The following is a 19,670-nucleotide window of genomic DNA, read 5'->3' as shown; positions in this document are numbered from 1 at the left end:
TATGATGGCACTCCCTTGAAATTAAGAAAGTTGATGAAAAGTCATATTCAGGGAAGGCCCAATGTAGTGATGATACAAATTAGTATGTGAGGGCTTCTTTCTGCTGAGAGGCCTATATTTGTTGCGCTTATTTGTTTCAGAGCCTATCATATTTGTCATGATAATACTGCTGACACAATTACAGTGTGGTTTGTCTGCCTGCAAATAAGTGTGTTCGAAAATCGCATAAATATTACATTGCTTATGTAAAGCTTTGCAAACACTGAGGACCACAGTGATGATGTATGTTAAAAGATCAGACTGAATGATCCTCAGCTACATCTCTTTTTCTCCCTCATCACTTAAGGAAACAGGATAAATACACGGAGAACTATAAGCACCACCTTGCAGTTGTATGCTTCCGTTAACCACTCAAGTTGCAGTTTACATCCATGTCTTTCTGGCTAGATTTTAAATAGGGACATGTCACTTCATGTCAGCTTTGCTACCATATGATTTTGATTAATTTTCTCATATCATGTTTTGATTTTATTTTTGTGATGTTTATATAATTATATATATTATTATTATATATATTATTATATTATTATATTATTATATATTATAAATATTTTCTTTTACTTGTCTGTTATTTGTAGGTGTCAATTTCGATATTTTTTACTTTAAGACATACATTACTTATTTCCTATGTGCTGTTGTGTCTGAGATATGTGGGATAATAACTTTCTGTTTAATGTGCCCCCTCTGCAGGTGGGGAGTTCGACCACCTTTTAGGAAGTGCTGAGGCCCATAGTGGTGGCTTTTGGCTGGGAAGCACACAGTCTTTAGACCTTGCCTTAGTTTGCAACTGGTAGTTTATTTTCCATTTTGCTGATCAGATTGCTTTATAATTTTGAGAATCTAATACATACATTTTGACCATCATCGTTTTTGTAAAATATGGAACAATAAATATTTTTTTATGTCAGATCAACAACCCCTTCTGGAAATTCTGTATTTTGCAAGCGTCTACTATACCCTACCCAGTCAAGCGCCGAAGTGATACGACAATAGGAAATGTTGTAGTCACTACAGTCTTCATTACTGTTTGCATTTTGAATTTAGGTGAGGCATCTTTATAACCCTTTATGGGTTTTTTTTTAATCTCACCTGCACCTGTTTCAATCTGTTGTTGTACTTCTGTTGTAATAAATAAAATAAAGTGAAAAAACTACCTTTAGACATTAGACAATCACACTAACTCCATGCTATAGTACTCAATAGATCATAGCTGCTAAAAGTGTGGCCTGTGGGCAAATAGCAGCGGTCAGAAACATTTTGTGCATGCCCCAGACATAAAGAGCATGCAATATATTTTAATCGTCTTACATTCAATGTACTATTCAGCTACTGCATTAAACAGTGTGCTCCGAACAAGTGTCTGTCAGGTTAAGGATGACAACTTGCAGTGAGCTACTGGTTGCATGGCAACTGATGGCTGCTGAAAAGTTTCAAGAGGAAAATGTTGTATTAGTGCAAAAAGGGACATTAGGAAAAATTGATACATTCTTACTTTGTGGAATCTCAGGGGAAAGACAAAATCATCTGGCTTGTCTGCAAACAGGTGAATTTGGTGTTCAAGAAATATAATGTTGAATGGTATTACAATGAGTCCATGGGTGAAGAGTGCAAATAACTATTTAGATAAAACAACAGTCAGTCTTTACAAATCTTGTGAAAATTTGTGAAGCTGTGACACAGGCAGGGTATATGGCATCCAGCAAGTGATTCGTTTGTTTTTTGACAACCCACATACTGGATACCCCAGTGTCTAAAGTCTAACTTGTGTGATGATTTAGCACCATTTCCTTGGAGTTGTACCTTAATGTTTGACTGATTTATTGAAAATATTATATTTTATGTTCCCTCAGTCTGGATTGAGTGAGTGTGTTTGCTCTGTGCTTTGTCTCGTAGCGGCGCTTCACATTGCCACTTTTAATAATCCCCTCGGAACACATGATGAGACGTACACAGTTTTGAACTGCCTGCGGGAAGAATGAACATGTAAGAGTCTATCCATTCTTTATTAAAAGCTCTGTTTTTGCTTTCTACTTTTCCCTTTGGAACATGCCATGTCAAATAACTTTTCTCTGGTTTACTTATTTTTGCGACTGTTTGATTGGCTGAATACCAACATGTAGGATGAGTTAGGTCATTTTGCTTTACAGGGGGATCATATCCCCCCCTTGTACCCTTTCAAATTGACTACTGGTGGTATCTTAAAAAAATTGCTGAGCGTAGTAAGTTTTTTCGAGACTGCTTTGTGACATCATATAATATATATTACATAGCATATGTCCTAAATCTTAGTGGCCCACAATCATATGTTGGCCCCCTAAATTGGTAGTCTCAACACTTGAGAATGGCTTCAACAGAGTTTACACAGAACTGAAACCAACAGCTGAAAAGAAAACTGAGTGGAGCTATTAATGACTATGGGAGCATGTGTTATTATGTTGTCTTGTTAGTCAAAAGATCTGAAAAAGTAATTTTCTCTACTTTGTGTTATCTATAATGGTGCAATGGATATACATGTATGTTTCTTTGTGATACTCTCTCTTTAATAAACCAATTATCTGTTGTAACTGTGAGGCATTGGGACTGCCAATCTTTATCCTAATTTGCAAACACTTGTTAACCATTCTAATGTTAAAACACAGCCTTACCTTTCAAGTGACACGTAATGTATTTACAGGCTGCTTATGCCGCCAGTGGAGCTCCAATGTGGCACCTACTGAATAGCTCCAGAGACCAGCTGCATATTGGTGCTCAGTTCTCCCTTCTTTATCCATCCCTCCTTTTCTTTCCCTTCTTCTCTGGTCCAGATGTTCGAGGTCTAGTGGAGTATCACATCTCTAGGCCTTGGTTCTGGCTAGAGTGGATAATAGCCAGCCCCCACCCCTGGTGAGCTTTTTTTTTTTTTAAATAGGATTAGGCATGCTTTCTGTCTTCTTTGGAAAAGCAGTCCCATTTGCTCACACTTATCTATGGTGAACAGCCATGAGAATGCAGATACAGGAAGGAAACAAGCAAATTACCTCGTGACACTCTGGAGAAGCAGGGGAATCACTGAACAGATGCAAACCCGATTACCACCATAATAATGCCCAAATAAGAATGGTAGCTTACGTATGAAAGAAGCTAAGGAGGATAAATTTGAAACTTGGAAACCCTGAAATAGGCAACAGCGATAGAAACTGAACCATCAATCAGGCAGTCTCGGCACGCATGGCCAAAAAGTTCCACAATCCAAAGCTTTATTTTCTGGAGATCTGCTCTACAAATTAATCAAAAATCAATTTTAAAACAGCTAATTTCTGAATGACAAAACATAATAAAGTAAACTGAAAACAGATTTCATGTTATCAATTTGAGCTTGGCAATAAATCTTGCAAGCTGATCTGCATATCAAATAAAGATTGGCTTACATATGTAGGCCTTCTGTCAGGCAGCACATTAATTCAACACGTTGGTGTTTGGCTTTGTGGCTCCTGACAAAATTGATCACCTATTCCACTGTGACAGATATGGATTCAGAGGAATTCACTTAAAAGAAATTGCTGGCAATATAAATGAAGTTTAAGAATTACTACATATATTTCATGTCACCACAACACATTATTCACATCACTAATTGATTTGATAATTGGATATGCCACAATTATTCACTGGCAGATGTAGTTCTCATTCTGCAGCGCTCTTTATAAACATGTTGAAAAAAAAAAAGGCTTAATATAGTGGTATGAGACAATTAGCATAATTTAGATTGCGAGAAAAACACATTCAGGGGTACCATTAACTCAAGCTAGCTAATCCTCTGCATGAGTACCTTTTTCATTCAGGCACATGCTCGCTGATTGACAGGCCAAATGAAGGCAGAGGCAGGAGCTGAAATTTATATTATGCTGTATTTTTTTCCTTTTTTGCAACATGAGAATGAATTGTGTTTTAAAAGATAATGTATCCTCTGTCATCACCCAGTAATACTGGAGAATTATACCCAAATTGGATCTGAATCGTTTTTGTTTACCTATTGAGTGCAAGATAATTGAACGTGATGAATCTGTACTTCAATTTGCACCCAAGGAAGCACCCCCTTCACTGTGAACAAGCTGGAAGATGACCCAAAGTGAAATGGTTGCTGCTCTTGAACCTAATCAATTGAAGTTATGATCCTGGTCTCTAGGAAATGACCGTTCTTTACAACCAGCAAGTCAGAATTTTTTAAATTTTGCTGAACAATGTTTGCAGAGGCCCAAGTATGGTAAAATGTTTTACATTACCTTTCTGCTTTCTATGCACTCCTGTTACGAAATGAGAAACTGCCAGTAGGATCTTAAAATGGTTTATATTAACCCAGGGGACAGAAAAAAATAATGGCATTGCACATTTCTGCAAACCACAGATACATTATATTTGCAAGTGATTATGTAGCACATACAGTAAAACTTTATGTTTCAATAATGCTGTTGTTAACATACAAATAGGTTTATGCACAAAATCACATGGTTATGGTTGGGAAAAAGATGCTTTTAAATACCTGGTTTGAGGGAGACATGATTCTGGCAGGAAAAGCAAGCAATGTCTGGTTAAAAAACACCTGCTATTCTGCCACTATTCCAGTAGAAAACACAACATTGTCAAAGTAAAAATCAACTGCTTCACATGCCAATTTCCTGGCAGTAAAGCAGCAATGTCTTGGAAAAAACAAATGCTTTGCATGCTCAAAAACATGGTGGAAAAACAGTGACAGATTGCTACAAAACACCCATATTTGGTGCCACAAAAGCTGCTGAAAACACAGCAATGACAGCTGTCTGCAGCTTGACATGTGACTCGCCTAGGTGTCATGCCATCCACAATCCCATCCACCTTACAATGACAGAATCAGCTCATATATTATGTCACTTTAGAAATGCTGATATGGTACATATGAAATGTGCAAATATAACATACTGGTGGTCTGCAGAAATTCACCACACCAACATATTTTTCTGGTAACTGGACTGTATAGAGATATAATTTTGGGGCTTTTTGCTTTCAAAGCATCTATAGTTACAGCTAGTTCCTATGCTAAATAAGGTAAAAACCCTTCAAAGCCAGTAGTGACCGCAGTGCTTATGGGGTTAAATGTCCCTGCTGTGCATATTCCAGTACAGCAAATCTGACAAATTATACATAAACCTGGTTCCAGCTAACACAGTAAAATGTCCCTTTTCTGTGAGTGTCTCTTCTTCAACAGTAAAGCCAGAAAAACTGCTCTCACCTTGTGGCTGCCTGCTGGGGTGGAAGATCTGCAAGTCAAAAGGCTGAGCACTCGTCTTCTGGATGACTGTGACATTGCGCCCAGTCCACTTATTGGCTCTGGCTAAAGTGTTCGTCCTCCAGTCCGTCCAGTAGACGTTGCCTCCAAAGAGAGACACAGCAAAGGGATGGGACAGGTATTCGTGTCCCCTGAGGATCTCAATGACCCCACTTCCATCATAGAGTGCAGAGAAAATGGCATCAGACCTGTTCAAAAGAGACCGACACATAGGGCCGTATCAAAGTTTAAACTGCTCTCCAAATGCATATAAAAAGGAACAGGAGAAGTTAGCAGATCAAAGTGCGACCACTGATGGAAGTATTAAATTGTTCAAGACCCACTTAAAACCAAATATGGCCATTGTACTAAGATCTCTAAATATTACATATCTTCCATTATTTAATGCCCACTGGGGAAATGGAACTTCACGTAAAATTTTTACTCAGGGACTTGTGAATCTTATATAATGTCATATGTGTATTAGAAGTTCTAGAAAGTGTGAATGCTTCTGCACACAAGGTGAAAATTACCGTGCATCTGTCCAAACAATCCTCTTTTCCAAATGATCCAGAGTCAGTCCATTAGGCCAGGCGCCGATTTCCATATCCTTGAACACAATGTGTCGACCTCCCCCACTCATTGATGCAGCTTCGATTCGGGGAAAAGTAGCATCCCAGTCAGTCCAGAAGAGAATCCTTGGAGCAGAAACACAAAGGCAACACTTAGTATTTATTATCGACTGTTTTTATGAGCGCAAGCAACAATATACACAATGCACAATTTCTGATAGATCCACTAAAAAGGGCTTTTCAACCTCATAACCACCTAAGAACAATGCCTCAGCCTTTTGTGCTTTTCAGTGCTCTGATACTGCAAACACAGTGTTTGTATATATAATGCTGTTGTAACTGTAAGCATTAGTGGCAGTGATGGCTGTCCAAGAACAGCACCAGCGATCCAGTGCAACCCTCAACATCTGGGACATGCCTTGAAATGGGAGGCCATCTGTTTTATTATGACTTTTCACAGCTCAATGAGGCCTGAAAATGAACACTGTCATTGATGTGACCATCGGCGATATCCTGAGTCCTACTCTAACTCAACAAACATCGCCTCTGTCCTGCCTTGGTCCACAAAGTCAGCTGGAATGAAGGAGAAAATGGGTGCTCAAGCTTAAATCACATACTGACGACAAAGAAACAGTGTTAGGAAGAAATATCCTTGTCCGGATCAATAGCCTTATTCACTTGATAAGGCCTCCCTGATCGATGACCCACTCCTTTGAGTGGATTCAAGTAATTAGATTAGAATTATTGCCCTGGAATGGAAATGCGCCTTTAGGCACCAAAAGCACCCATTAATCCTACTCTGTACGACCATGAAATGTAGTCATCCCCACAAATGTGAAAGAGTACTATAGGGGAGAGTGCATGAGCAGATTACTCATTTCTTAAGAGTGTTAAATTGATTTCAGGAATGCTTTAATCTGAAATATACTGGCCACAGTATACAACCACTGGATAGTTCTCATATGCATTAACTCAAAGTACCTAATGTGAAAAACTAGCAACGCACTGACAACAGGGAATTTTCTTACATAATTTACACTACAATATATCATCAAAAGACATGATATATTCTGTAGATGGAAAAAAATGGGGTGAAATCTCCAAAATGGGTTTTCTAGCACTCAGAAAAAGTAAACAACTACTTGTTTCAATCAATACTTTGTCGTTAGTCTCTGATAAAATCACACCAATTCATGCATTTAATTTGTATCTTTAACAGATGTAAATCTATCAAACTGGAAAGTACCTGCATGGACTAAAATTCACCCTCTATGTGATTTTTTTAAGCAAGCATTAACCTTTGTTACATTGTCAATAAACAGTGTTACATTAAGTCACATATGGGCTGATGCAACACATTTGGGTGACATTGGGAGTTCAACTTTTGAGATGTTGAGATGTGCTGAGAGGTTTCCACAGGGGTGAACCCTTTGTGTTGTTTTTCTTTTTCTGTTTTTTTTTTTTTGTTTGTTTGTTTTTCCATTCCATAAAATAAAACCTACATGCATGAGGAGAGAAGCATGGCAAAAATCCGGTATGCATAGCTAAGATAAAACAACCCTTTGACAAAAAACTGTGAAAACCATGAAAAAGCTTTGCTTTAGAAAAAAATAATTGGCATAGCCTCAAACAAGATCAAAGTACATAGTATCTTTGACACATTATTAAGTACAGGCCTGTGACACCCAAAACAAAGACCAAAAACCAAAAACTACAGCGTAACTGTCATGCAATCACTCCACTAAATATTTATTTTTTCTTCATATCAAAAGCAATATATCCAAGTATTTTACCAATATAAAGAGGGTACTCACATAAAACTAGTCCATCTATGCAGAAGAGAGGTGCAAATACTTTTGAAATCGGTATCAAATGACCAGAGATAACAGAGAAAAGGGACTGTTGCTTTGGCATTTGTTCAAAAGGCAGAAAACTAAAATGCATCAGACCAATTAAAGCTCCCACTGGTGGGTGACGTAATGCGACCGCGTCCTTTCCACACAATGGTGGCTTTCTTGATCTCATGTTACAGTTCAAGTAACAGGTAAGCTATACATATTTCTGAAAACATTTTATGCAAGAAATATGCAGCACTGTACCAGAATCATGATTTATATCAGATCAGTGCTGCTTAGTTTTACTGTTTGATCTCTGTTTTTTCAACCCCTGTTTTCACTGTGCAGGAAGCAGCATGATGCCCACTTCCTATTAACAAACTGTCACCATTGCAATGAATGGGGCAATAAAATAAATTTTTTAAAAACCTTTTTGTTGCGAAGAAGGCAGCGCAATAATGTATTCTTAATTTATATTAAATCAGCATCTGGGATGGGTGTGTGTCTTAAACAGCTGTATACTCTTTGAATCCGTTATGTTGGCGGCATGGTTGGTGAGCAATACAGAAATGCGGAAGTAGCCTGTGGTTCTATCAACAGCCAAAAGAGCCAGCAAAACACTGCCAACTGATGTACACTGCATCATTTGGTGGTTTTGCTGTTGGGTAGGAGGGATATCTAGTCTGCTTAGATGGAGGGAAGTTAATCACAGTTCACCTACACATACTACCCACACTGTTTTAATACAAAGCTGGTTGAAAATCAGAGAAGTATCCCTTTAAGGCTTAGTGCAGGGCAATTGCAATGGCAATGCAAGGTTAATGTAAATGTACCTTCAGGTGTATAAAATATCATGTTATTCCACCTAGATCCCACCCGTGTCCACCCAGGCTCTTTGACCAACTAGTAGAGTCAAAGTGCATTAATATGGACATCATCCTTGACTATCCCCTATCACCTGTTTGCACCGGCAGACACTGACAGCTGTGTTTGAGGGGGCGCCAGGCCAAGACAGAGGCATAGCTGTTGGGAAGTGAACCTGGGTCTCTGCAATGGTGGGTGAGTACTTTTTCCCCACCCAACTTAGGTGCCCCTGAATTTTTTAAATCAGTGGGCTATCTATCCTTCTAGAGCTCATTTCTGTGACTTACAGAAGCTGTTGCCAAGCAACAATTTGTTCCTGCATGATATAGTAAAACAATATTCAATCGTCAACAAAAGGGATGAATCTCAAAACGCATTCTAACGCTATTGATTTTTTTTTTAAATTGTTATTGTGCAAAGAAAACTTTAGGAATATTAATATTGTTGAACATGTGAGAACACACTACGCACACACACCACGCACGCACGCACACACTCCATAAACCTTTCACCACTCAGTAAATCTCCTTAACAGATTAAAAAGTAGGGAAAACATAAATGGTAAAAGCACACATAGAGATTAGAGAGGGCATACATGCAAGCACACACGCACACACGCACGCACACACACACACACACACACACACACACACACATACATGCGAACATGAATAATAGGGGACTATCTAAGTGTACTATCCAAGAGGGAACCTTTATTAGCAGTCATTTTAAAAATACAAAACTAGAATTGAAAATTTACTTTTTGAGGTCTTCTTTCACAATATTACTGCAAATGTGATTTTTACGATTTTTTAAAGAAATTGCCAAGAGGGGACCTGAAGCCTTGAGCGACGTCTGCCTATCAAAGGGGGGACATCCATATACTGCAGTCAAACTGGTTTATCCTGGTTCTCTCACCTATAGAGTGCTTCTTTTTCACTAAAACTTCATTTGTATCTTTAAAATGGGTATGTAAACTTTATTATTGCAATATATCAACATTTTTGTGATAATAAATATTACAGAAATAATACTTGCCAAAGCAAAGTATATCTTTTAAAGAAGGCTCCCATAATCCTGTGAATTCAGTTTTATCTTACTATTTACTGTTAATAACTTTATTGTTGTCTTTGTTTTATATATGTATATATATATATATATATGTATATTTAGACCAGACCAATTGTAACTACCAATGTATCACCAAAAATTCAGAAAAATAAATCTATAAACGAGTAACATTATACATAAAATGATCAGCAATATAATTACTTATTTTAATAAATAATATATTTATTTTAATTAGTTAATCACTATAAAATGATTTAACACAAGTCTGTGACTAATCCTTAAAAGCTGTTTGCTTCCAAAAGAAAGAAATCAAACTGTGACATGACAGATGAGCTCAGGTCCAGAGAAGTCAGTGGCGCTTTCTGGATTTTGTTGAATCTGGCTTTCACTTAGCATAGTAGAGTCTTAAATTGCATTTATAGATGCAGTGATGAACTGTGTTCACTGTCAGTGGTTTTCAGTGTCACCAAGCTCATTTTGTGATATCATGTTGGTATTTAATGCAGTGCAGCTTTATGGGTCAAAGGTCATGGCCATTCATTTTGGTTTTTAGCCTTGTCCCTTTATGCAGAGATTTCTCAAGGTTCTCTAAATCTTTTCATGCTATTATGGCAGATAGTTAATGGATTTGAACAGCAAATATCTTGTTTTGTAATGTATTCCTTGTGTTCACAATAGTTTTTCAGTGATGGATGAAACACCCGTGTTTGTTAGTGTATTTTAGCATTATCTAATCTAGACCCCATTCAAAGATGTTTGTTTTTTAATGACTACAGTCTGTAACACATACTACACACACTGGCATGCAGCATTGTCACAGTGCACAGAGAGTGTGCGTGAAGTGAAAGGCACATAATAAATGTTACTTATAAGTTCACAATGACACTCAGCTTTACAGGACTTTACATTCCAGTATTGTAAACTGAAACTTTTCTTTAGCACTTAAAGTTTAACTGGTATGTTAGTGTTTTTGATGGCATTGAAATGGTGATGAGCCACCAACAACTCATCTCAAAACCATCACAACAGGATACACATCTATGAATGGGCCTTCATAAGTCGACTTCTGTTTGTACCTTTTGAACTTTTGCACTCTAAAAAGAAAAAAAAATGTCCACACTCCATTTCCTTTTGTAAGAAAAACTCAAAAGGAGTTTTAAATTAAAATTATGTAACATCAAACTTTGACTTGACCTTTAAAATTGTTCAATTTCCAAAATACTTACCTGACCAGTTTTCACAAGTAGTGAATGTCAATCAAGTTTTCAATATACTTGTGTTCTCAGTCTGTACTTAAAGAAATGCAACTTGTTTGTTGGTGCACATTACAGAAGAAGGTCCACCCTTTGAGTAGGATATAATGACATGAGTCCACTGTTGGCTGGTACATAATGTCACAAGTTCCTTCTAGATAGCACGGAGTGACATTCACACTCAACCATGTAAAGCACATACAAACATATTTAATAATACTTGTGAAAAAATCTCATCTGAATAATGTTACATTTCTTCTTCAAATATGATTTGTTAGTATGTTTGTGTAACAGAATATAAAGGCTCAACTTTAGTGGCTGGCTTAACCTTTTATGGCTTGATACTGTATTAATGGGAAATTATGCCCATTTCTAAAATACATACATATTATTTCTATGATCTAAGGCAGTCTAAAAACATTAGTAAACATGGGCAACTCGCTCCCATATCCAAAAACTGGAGTGCTTGTGATGTCATTTGATATAAAGTGTAGAGTTGCTCCATTGATATGAAATTGTGAAAAATGTTCAAGATGACACTCAGAACAGCCAAAACAATGTTATAAGTATATGGGAACAATTTCTGTTACAGAAAGGACAGCACCACTATAATAAAGTTCATTTGGGTTTAATGGATAACAAAACATTCTGTTGGTCCCCAAAATTAGGCTCTCGATGAGCAGAAGGAGTAGCTCCAGACTTTATACTTCATGACATTACAAGTCTGAGACTTCTTCTCTAGTGTCTAGATCAGAGATATCACACATACTGGCTGATCCCTTGGCCATGGAAAAACATACTGGAATTCCTACTTTAGATGTTCACCTTTACAATGAAGGGTTTCCCAGAAAGGACCAAAACGATATAAAGGTCAGCAACAGTATTTGCTGATTAATCATAAAAATAGATTTATTATCAGACTTTTACTGGAAATTCCCATTAAGAGTTATTACAAGCACAGGATCTCTTTTACAATGTATGTGCGTGCTTTCAATTTATATGCATAAGAATGCATTTTCTTTGTTGATCAACATTACAGAAAAAAGGGCCACACATATAGAATAAAGCGACGGTGGTCCCAAGTTGGCTGGTACATAATGACACAAGTTCCTTTTGATAGGACAGAGTGATATTCACACTCCACCATAGATTAATGAAAAAGAAATAGAAAGGTGCATTTTGTAAAGAGAAAAATATCTAATACAAAACTGTATCTATTCAGTAAAGCTTCTCATTGTTTAGTAAATTGGCACCAGAAATGTTGCCATTGTAGCTTTTTAAAATAAAGGCTATAATGTGAACACAATTATAACTTGTCTTAATATTCACTGTGACGTGACAGATGAGCTCAGGTCCGGGGAAGTTGGCAGTGTTTCTGGATTTTGCTGATATCTGGCTTTCACTTTGCATAGTTAAGTCTTAATTTGCATTTATAGATACAGTGATAAACTGTGTCCACTGTCAGTGGTTTTTAGTGTCCCCGAGCTCATTTTGTGATATCCTTCAGTCATGTTGGTATTTAATGCAGTGCAGCTTTATGGGTCAAAGGTCATGGCCATTCATTTTGGTTTTTAGCCTTGTCTCTTTTATGTATTTCTCAAGGCTCCTTTTCATGCTATTATGATAGGTAATGGATTTGAACACCAAATATCTTATCTTGTTTTTAGTGATGGATGAAACACCTGTGTTTGTAAGTGTATTTTAGCATTATCTAATCTAGACCCCATTCAAAGATGTTTGTTTTTAATGACTACAGTCTATAACACATATACTACACACTGGCATGCAGCATTGTCAGTGCACAAAGAGTGTGCATGAAGTGAAAGGCACATAATAAATAATATAATAATACGATAAGTTCACAATGACACTCAGCTTTACAGGACTTTAAATTCCAGTATTGTGAACTTCTTTAGCACTTAAAGTTTAACTGGTATGTTAGTGTTTTTGATGGGCATTGAAATGGTGATGAGCCACCAACACCTCATCTCAAAACCATCACAGCAGGATATACATCTATGAATGGGCCTTCACTAGTTATCTTCTGTTGACCCCATTCAAAGAGGTTTGTGCAACCCAGAACTAAGTTTTTATTATTGTTATATCTATTTTTTTGGTTGCTTTTGATAACTATAGTTGGTAACACATAGAGTTGTAAATTAGTTGGCAAATACAGGGCTGGTATACAGCATTGTCACTGCGGCACAGAGAGTGTGCATGAAGGCATGTGAGATTGCTAAAATAAGTTTACATTGACACTCAGCTTTACAGGTCTTTACATTCCAGTGTTGTCAACTGAAACAACTCTTTAGCACTTAAAGTTTAACTAATGTTAATGTGTTTCTGATGGCCATTGCGTTAAAAATTCAGACAAACAGAGCCACTGAGAGCCAAGATGCCCTACTGCTTTAGAGGGCCACTTAATAAATAATTACCTTTCAATTATTTCAGTGATATTACATACATGTGGTTATTATGTCACTTCCCAGCAGATGTTTCTTCATGTGAAAAACATGTTTAACTCCTTTTTTTGAATAGCTTGTAGTCAATTGTGCAATTGACGACAAATGTGGAATTCTGCTTGTATTTCTACTCTTTACAGTTTAACATTATCTTACCCAACATCCACTTGTTTAACACAGGAAAGAGGAAAAGCCATGTTTCAGTCAGATACAACATCTAGGATATGAGAAGTAAGCAACCCTGAAGCCCAATGTAATGTCCTCACGACCATAACGCACCATCGTCCAGCTAGAAGAAACCATCCCCCGCACTGCAGGGAATCAAGGCCTGACAGATTTTCACAGGCTGACTTGCAGAGAATCAAACCCCTCACCCACTGCAGGTCACTCACTTCTCAGTGGCAGCAGTCTCCACTGTTCAACACTCAAAGTTAGGATCTGAGAATCATATGGGTGCTGGTCACTCCACCTCTTCAGTGTAGAAGAAATTACATATTTTTTGTCCACTTCATCAACTGAAGGCCAAGTAAATATAAAAATATATCTATAAAACTGTGTGTGAATGTAATAAAGACAGATTGCTTTCTAAAGAATGCACAAAGCCATTGAATCAAATGTACATAGATCATACAGAGATGAATAACATTTTTTTTTCACACATATGAATACTCAGCCTCTTTTAGGGATGCATCTTACTCCATAAATGTGGTAATTTTACGCGGTCGGTATCATCTTTCTGAAGCTGGCAATACTGTATTATAGGCATCATTAATAATTTGTTAACTGACTGTTAATTATACTTTTGTCAATACTCCTTGATAACCAATGAAGAAATGATAACTAATTAACTTTTACCCATTATAAGTAATGTTATAGATTATTATTTTATTAGTCAAATACCAAGACTTATACAGTCTTGTATAAATACATAAACTAAGTATTAATGGTTTCCAACTAATTTGTAAACCTTCAGTAAAAACAAAAAAGTAAATTATACAATATAAATATCTCTTGGATAGATAGACCAAATATTTATAACACTTTGTTAACTATTAATAGTTGGTTTGAAAACTGTTTATAAACATTGTTTGGATGGTTTCTATAAAGTTGCAACTGCTAACGGTAATAAACTGTTAAACTGTTAACAAATACCATGTAGCAGATCTTGAAATACTATTTGGAAGACCATTATAAAGTTGCAGTTGCTATTTAAATCTTTTGAGTCACTTAATAAATAATGTCTTTCTAAGCACTTTTGTAAGGTATACATACATGTTTGCCCTTCATTAAATTTTTAATAGGTTACAAAAGTTGCAAAACAACAATAACTCCACTACATTTATCTTTGGCTCAAAGTTGCATGTCAACATTGACTTTCTGTTCATATATGTGTTTAAAAATGATAATCACACAATCAGGACACAAACATGTACTCTTTATGTAGCTCACCTATAAAACATTTAAAAGGGCCAAATTAGTTTTACTCCATACAATCAATAACCATTGACAACATTTTAACTATCTAAATAATGTTTGTAGATGCTTTACAGAGTATCTAATTCTGTAGTATTGTTTACCTCTTTAGTTAAAACAGAACCTTTTATTATAATTAGAATAATGAAATGTAAACTTGAGGCAATAACCTGTGCAACATCAAAATGGTATGTCATGAAATAACAGATGTAATCATTAGGTAACTGAATATGTTCAACTACTTAAATATCCATAATAGTACAAGTTTTGAAAAAAAAAAAACAGTATTTAAAATGGGAATTAAAGTGGAGAATTGTATGCTACTCCTACAATTTCAGGGTGTTCTTCCCAATAATCCAGGGATGTTGTACTAACCAAGATAAGCAGTGTGTGCTACTTGTTAAACCCAGGATGGGGGAATAAGCCACGTTTCAGTCAGTCTAAATCAGATACAGCATCTTGGATATGAGAAGTTAGCAACCCCTTAGCTCAATGTGTCATGTGCTAACGACCATCGTCAGCTAGAAGAAACCATCCTCGCACTGCAGGAATCAAAGCCTGACAGATTTTCACAGACTGACTTGCACAGAGTCAAACCCCTCACTCACTGCAGGTCACTCACTTCTCAGTGGCAGCAGTCTCCACTGTTCAACATTCAAAGTTAGGATCTGAGAATCATATGGGTGCTGGTCACTCCACCTCTTCAGTGTAGAGGAAATTACATATTTTTGTCAGCTTCATCAACTGAAGGCTCATAAATCTAACAATATATCTATAACACCATGTGATTGCTTACTTAATAATGCAGAGCACCACTGAATCAAATGTTTAACATCTTAGAGAGATGAACAACAATTTTTTCACAAACAAATGAATATTTAACCTCCTTTAGGGATGCATTTCGCGCCCATAAATGTGCTGGTAATTTTACATGTCAGTGTCATCTTTTCCTAAGCTGGCTGTTAACAGACTGTTAATTTCACTTTTGTCAATACCACTTGATAACTAATAAATAAATTGCAACTACTGATGGTACGCTGATACACTGATACACTACTGATGGTATATTGTTAAACTGTTAAAAAATACCATGTAGTGGATCTTGACATATTATTTGGGAGGCCATTTTAAAGTTGCATTTGCTGTTTTAAATCTTACAGTCACTTAAAAATGCTTTGTTTCTCAGCGCTGTGTTAAGCATGCATACATGCTTGCCCCATTAAATGTTTTATAGGTTAGAAAACTATTTATTTTCATATATAAGTTCAAACTGATTTATGACCAAACCTTTTAAATTTATATCACTGCAGCTCAAATGAAAAGGGTTCAGGAGGTGAAAAATGGACTACATAAATTCAACATTACAGATCAATAACAAAACCTATGTTACAAAACTACAATAATCCACCATGTTTTTTCTTTGGCTCAATGTTGCATTCTGACATTTTATTTCTGTTTCCTGAATATGTTTAACATGATGATCAGACGATCACTCTTACTCTTTAGTTTTGTTTACTCCCTATAGTTGAAACCAAACCTTTTATTATGATTAGAACAATTAAATGTTAACTTGGCACAATAAACTATGTAACATCACAATGGTTTGCCATGAAATTCATGTAATTATTAGGTGATTAAATATGTTCAAATATTTAACTATCCAGTAAAAAAGTACTACTTTTGTATCAGTATTCAAGCTAGTGGGAATTTGAGGAGAATTATATGCCCAATCTGTAAACTTTTAGGATGTTCTTCCCAATAATCCAGAGATGTTGTACCAGCTAAATAAGCACTGTGCTACTTGCTTAACCAGGACAGGGACAGACCCATGTCTCAGGCAGTCAGGAGTTGATGTAACATTCTAGCTAATATAAATTAGCATCTCTGAAGGTTAATGTGGAATGGCCTATTGACCATCGTCAACAACAAAGAAACCAACCCCACACTGCAGAGAATCAAGGCCTGGCACAGAGCTGCACACGCGACCCCTCACCCTCCAAGTCACTCATTTCTCAGAGGCAACCTTAAAGGCACATGGGTGCTGGACACTCCACTCAGTCAATGTGGAGGATTGTTTAATGCTTACATCATAAACTAAAAACCCTTTAAGGAATTTGAAATTCTTCATATAAACCAAAAACTGTGTTGAATAATAATAAGTCCCTCTGGTCACTGCAGCATGCACACAGAGAGATGGCAAATCATTTAATCCAATACAAAATGAGTAGTCAGCCTCTGTTAAAGACACAATCCATAAATGTGTTGGTAATTTTGCATGCCAGTACACCCATTTAAAACTCTCAGTTCCCTCTCCTACAACAGAAGACTTTTAAAGGTCGCATACAGCAGACAATCCAATCCAAATCTCTCAGCGTTATTTTTTTATTTTACTTGAAAGTGAATCCTATTTTGATCCTAGTTCTGCAGTTTTTGTATTGTTGGCTGTTTTATATTTCTTTAGTTGTTTTAGTAGTTGTAGTTGTTTTGGTTTCTTGAGATCTAGTAATGTATATTCAATTTTGTCTGTCTAATGCAGATTTAAGATTAATTTAAAACATTGGAGAAAATATAAAACAAAACAAAACAAAACAAAACAAGAAGTGTCATTTTGTACAGGCCAAGAGGGACAAAGTGTGGACTGACTTTCCTTTTAGAATTTAAAGTTAAAGTACAGCCAAAAGTACAGCCAAACCTATAGAATTTGAAATAGTTCATCTCAGCAGTTGAACAGAGGGTTTCAGAGGTTAATCATTCCTCTAACTGACTTATCCCCTGTAACTGAGACAAACTGATTGCTCACAAACCTCCCATATTATAAATACCATTAAAGATTGCTCTAGTCATTTATATCATGATGGTTGTCAATGTTTTTCAACACAAGGTAAAAAGGAGCACAACCTAAACAGCATTTTATAAACTTATTCAGGTGCACGGTTAAAAAAGTAATGTACGAAAAAACTAACCTGATATTTCTATCTCCCATTTCCTAAAAAAATAAATAATTTTATTATTACATTTTTGTAAGATTATTTTCTTTGAACAATAATGCATGCAACTTCTTTTTTTCCTATTCTTTGTCATTTATCCATGTTGAAATGGGAATGTCACTCTATACTATATATCTAAGATGGAACTTGTGTCATTATATACCAGCCAACAGTGGACTCATGTCACTTTATACAACTCAAGTGTGGACCTCTTTTCTGTAATGTGACAAATAAAATGGATTCTCATAGATGGGCACACATACATTGGATTTCAACCATAACAATAAATGCCAAATTAGCTGATTCCTGTGAATTCTGGGAGACCCTGCAATTTTGTCAAATCACTGCAACTATACAGAATTCTTAACTATTTAAACCGGTTAAAATCTGATTTTCACTGTATGTCTGCCCACAACTAATCCACTCAGTTCCTCAGTTGCCCTCTAAGTATTTCTGAGTGGCTCTGATGTTTTACAAAGAAGACTTTGGACCAGCAAAGCTATTTTAAATTATTTGCTTCATTTTATGCAAATATTGGCTCTGAAAAAGGCATCATTCAATGATGATGAAACTTTATTCCTTTTTTAAAAAAATAACATTTTTGTTTTAATATTCTTTTCCCAATAGAAAAAAACTTTAAATCCTCAAAATAAAACCTAAAACTTGCATGGCATTTTTTTTGCTTGTAAAACTGTTAAATGGAAGTTTTGAGTACGCCCATCCATATTCTCCTCAAGTGATGCTAGCCACGCAAGATGTATGCAGATGTGCCTCGTGGTTGTCTGGCTGTCTACTGACGACGTATAATAACAATGCCGCTTGGCTCTGTCCGGCTATGTTCTCATCTCTCATCATCCTGCCATGATCCAGATTGATGCAGGTATGCCAAAAGCACTGACAGAGGGAATGTATTTGAAAAGTTAACAATGAGAATGGACTGGGGTAGCTCCCTTTTAAACACAGTGTCAAGCTATAAAATGGTAGACATCCACAACGGCTGAGCCTTTATATTCAGTTACAAAAATACATACTTACAGATCCTTTTAGAAGCAAAAAAAATTACATGATTTAGTTTAGATATATTTACAAGTAACTTGTGTCATTATGTACCAGCCAACTGTGGACCCTGTTGCTTTATACTACACAAGTGTGGACCTCTTGCCTGTAGAGTAGATCAGCAAATAAAATGCATTCCTGTGATTATAGAGAAAAAACATATACATTGTAAGATTGACAGAAATCTAGTGTTTAGTGCATCTAAAAACTCAAAGGAGTTTTGGAGGATTGAGCTAATCTCAAGGTTAAGTTAAATTCTGATAATAAACTAATTTAAGCAATTCATTAAAATTAGTAAAGATCTTGCTGGTATTTTCTCTCCACATTTTCTTCCTACACTTATTATTATTATTATTATTATTATTGTTGTTATTATCTCCTTTCTTTAGATTTAAAATATTTCCTTGCCCTCTGGGGAAGCCGTATTGTAAAACAGTGTCAAGCTAGATGGTTAAGCCATCCACTCAAACTGAGCCTTTATAGTTTGTTATAAAATATTAGTTATAATTATAATAATCACAGTCATTGTAATCATAGTTGAGGAATAATTTTTGAATTATTTAGGTAAGATTCTTTGTGTAAGTCTTATCTATCTCATTTTATTTATTCTTTACATGGTGGAGTGTGAACGTCACTCCATGCTATCCAAGAGGGAACTAATTGTCATTATGTACCAGCCAACAGTGGACTCCATGTTGCATTATCCTATGTTTGGACATGTTTTCTATAATGTGCACCCACAAACAAATTACATTT

The 19,670-nt window shown here is 36.1% G+C and overlaps 1 protein-coding gene across 3 annotated transcripts in view; it reads right to left on the bottom strand.

Moving 5' to 3' along the window:
• The window catches only part of LOC121949095 (low-density lipoprotein receptor-related protein 1B), a 312,361-nt gene that overhangs the window by 113,066 nt on the left and 179,625 nt on the right, over positions 1-19,670 (bottom strand). For all 3 annotated transcript variants that reach the window (XM_088083039.1, XM_088083040.1, XM_088083041.1), the window contains 2 exons: positions 5,875-6,039; positions 5,306-5,550 (listed from right to left, as the gene is read on the bottom strand). In XM_088083039.1, the coding sequence (XP_087939165.1) occupies positions 5,306-5,550; positions 5,875-6,039 (410 nt within the window). The remainder of the gene's footprint in view (positions 1-5,305; positions 5,551-5,874; positions 6,040-19,670) is intronic.

Source organism: Plectropomus leopardus, chromosome 10 (genome assembly GCF_026936395.1).
Source record: "Plectropomus leopardus strain MGB_pleo_1.0 chromosome 10, ASM2693639v1, whole genome shotgun sequence".
In the NCBI taxonomy this organism is placed as follows: Eukaryota; Metazoa; Chordata; class Actinopteri; order Perciformes; family Serranidae; genus Plectropomus; species Plectropomus leopardus.
This window is presented reverse-complemented; position numbering and strand designations above follow the sequence as displayed.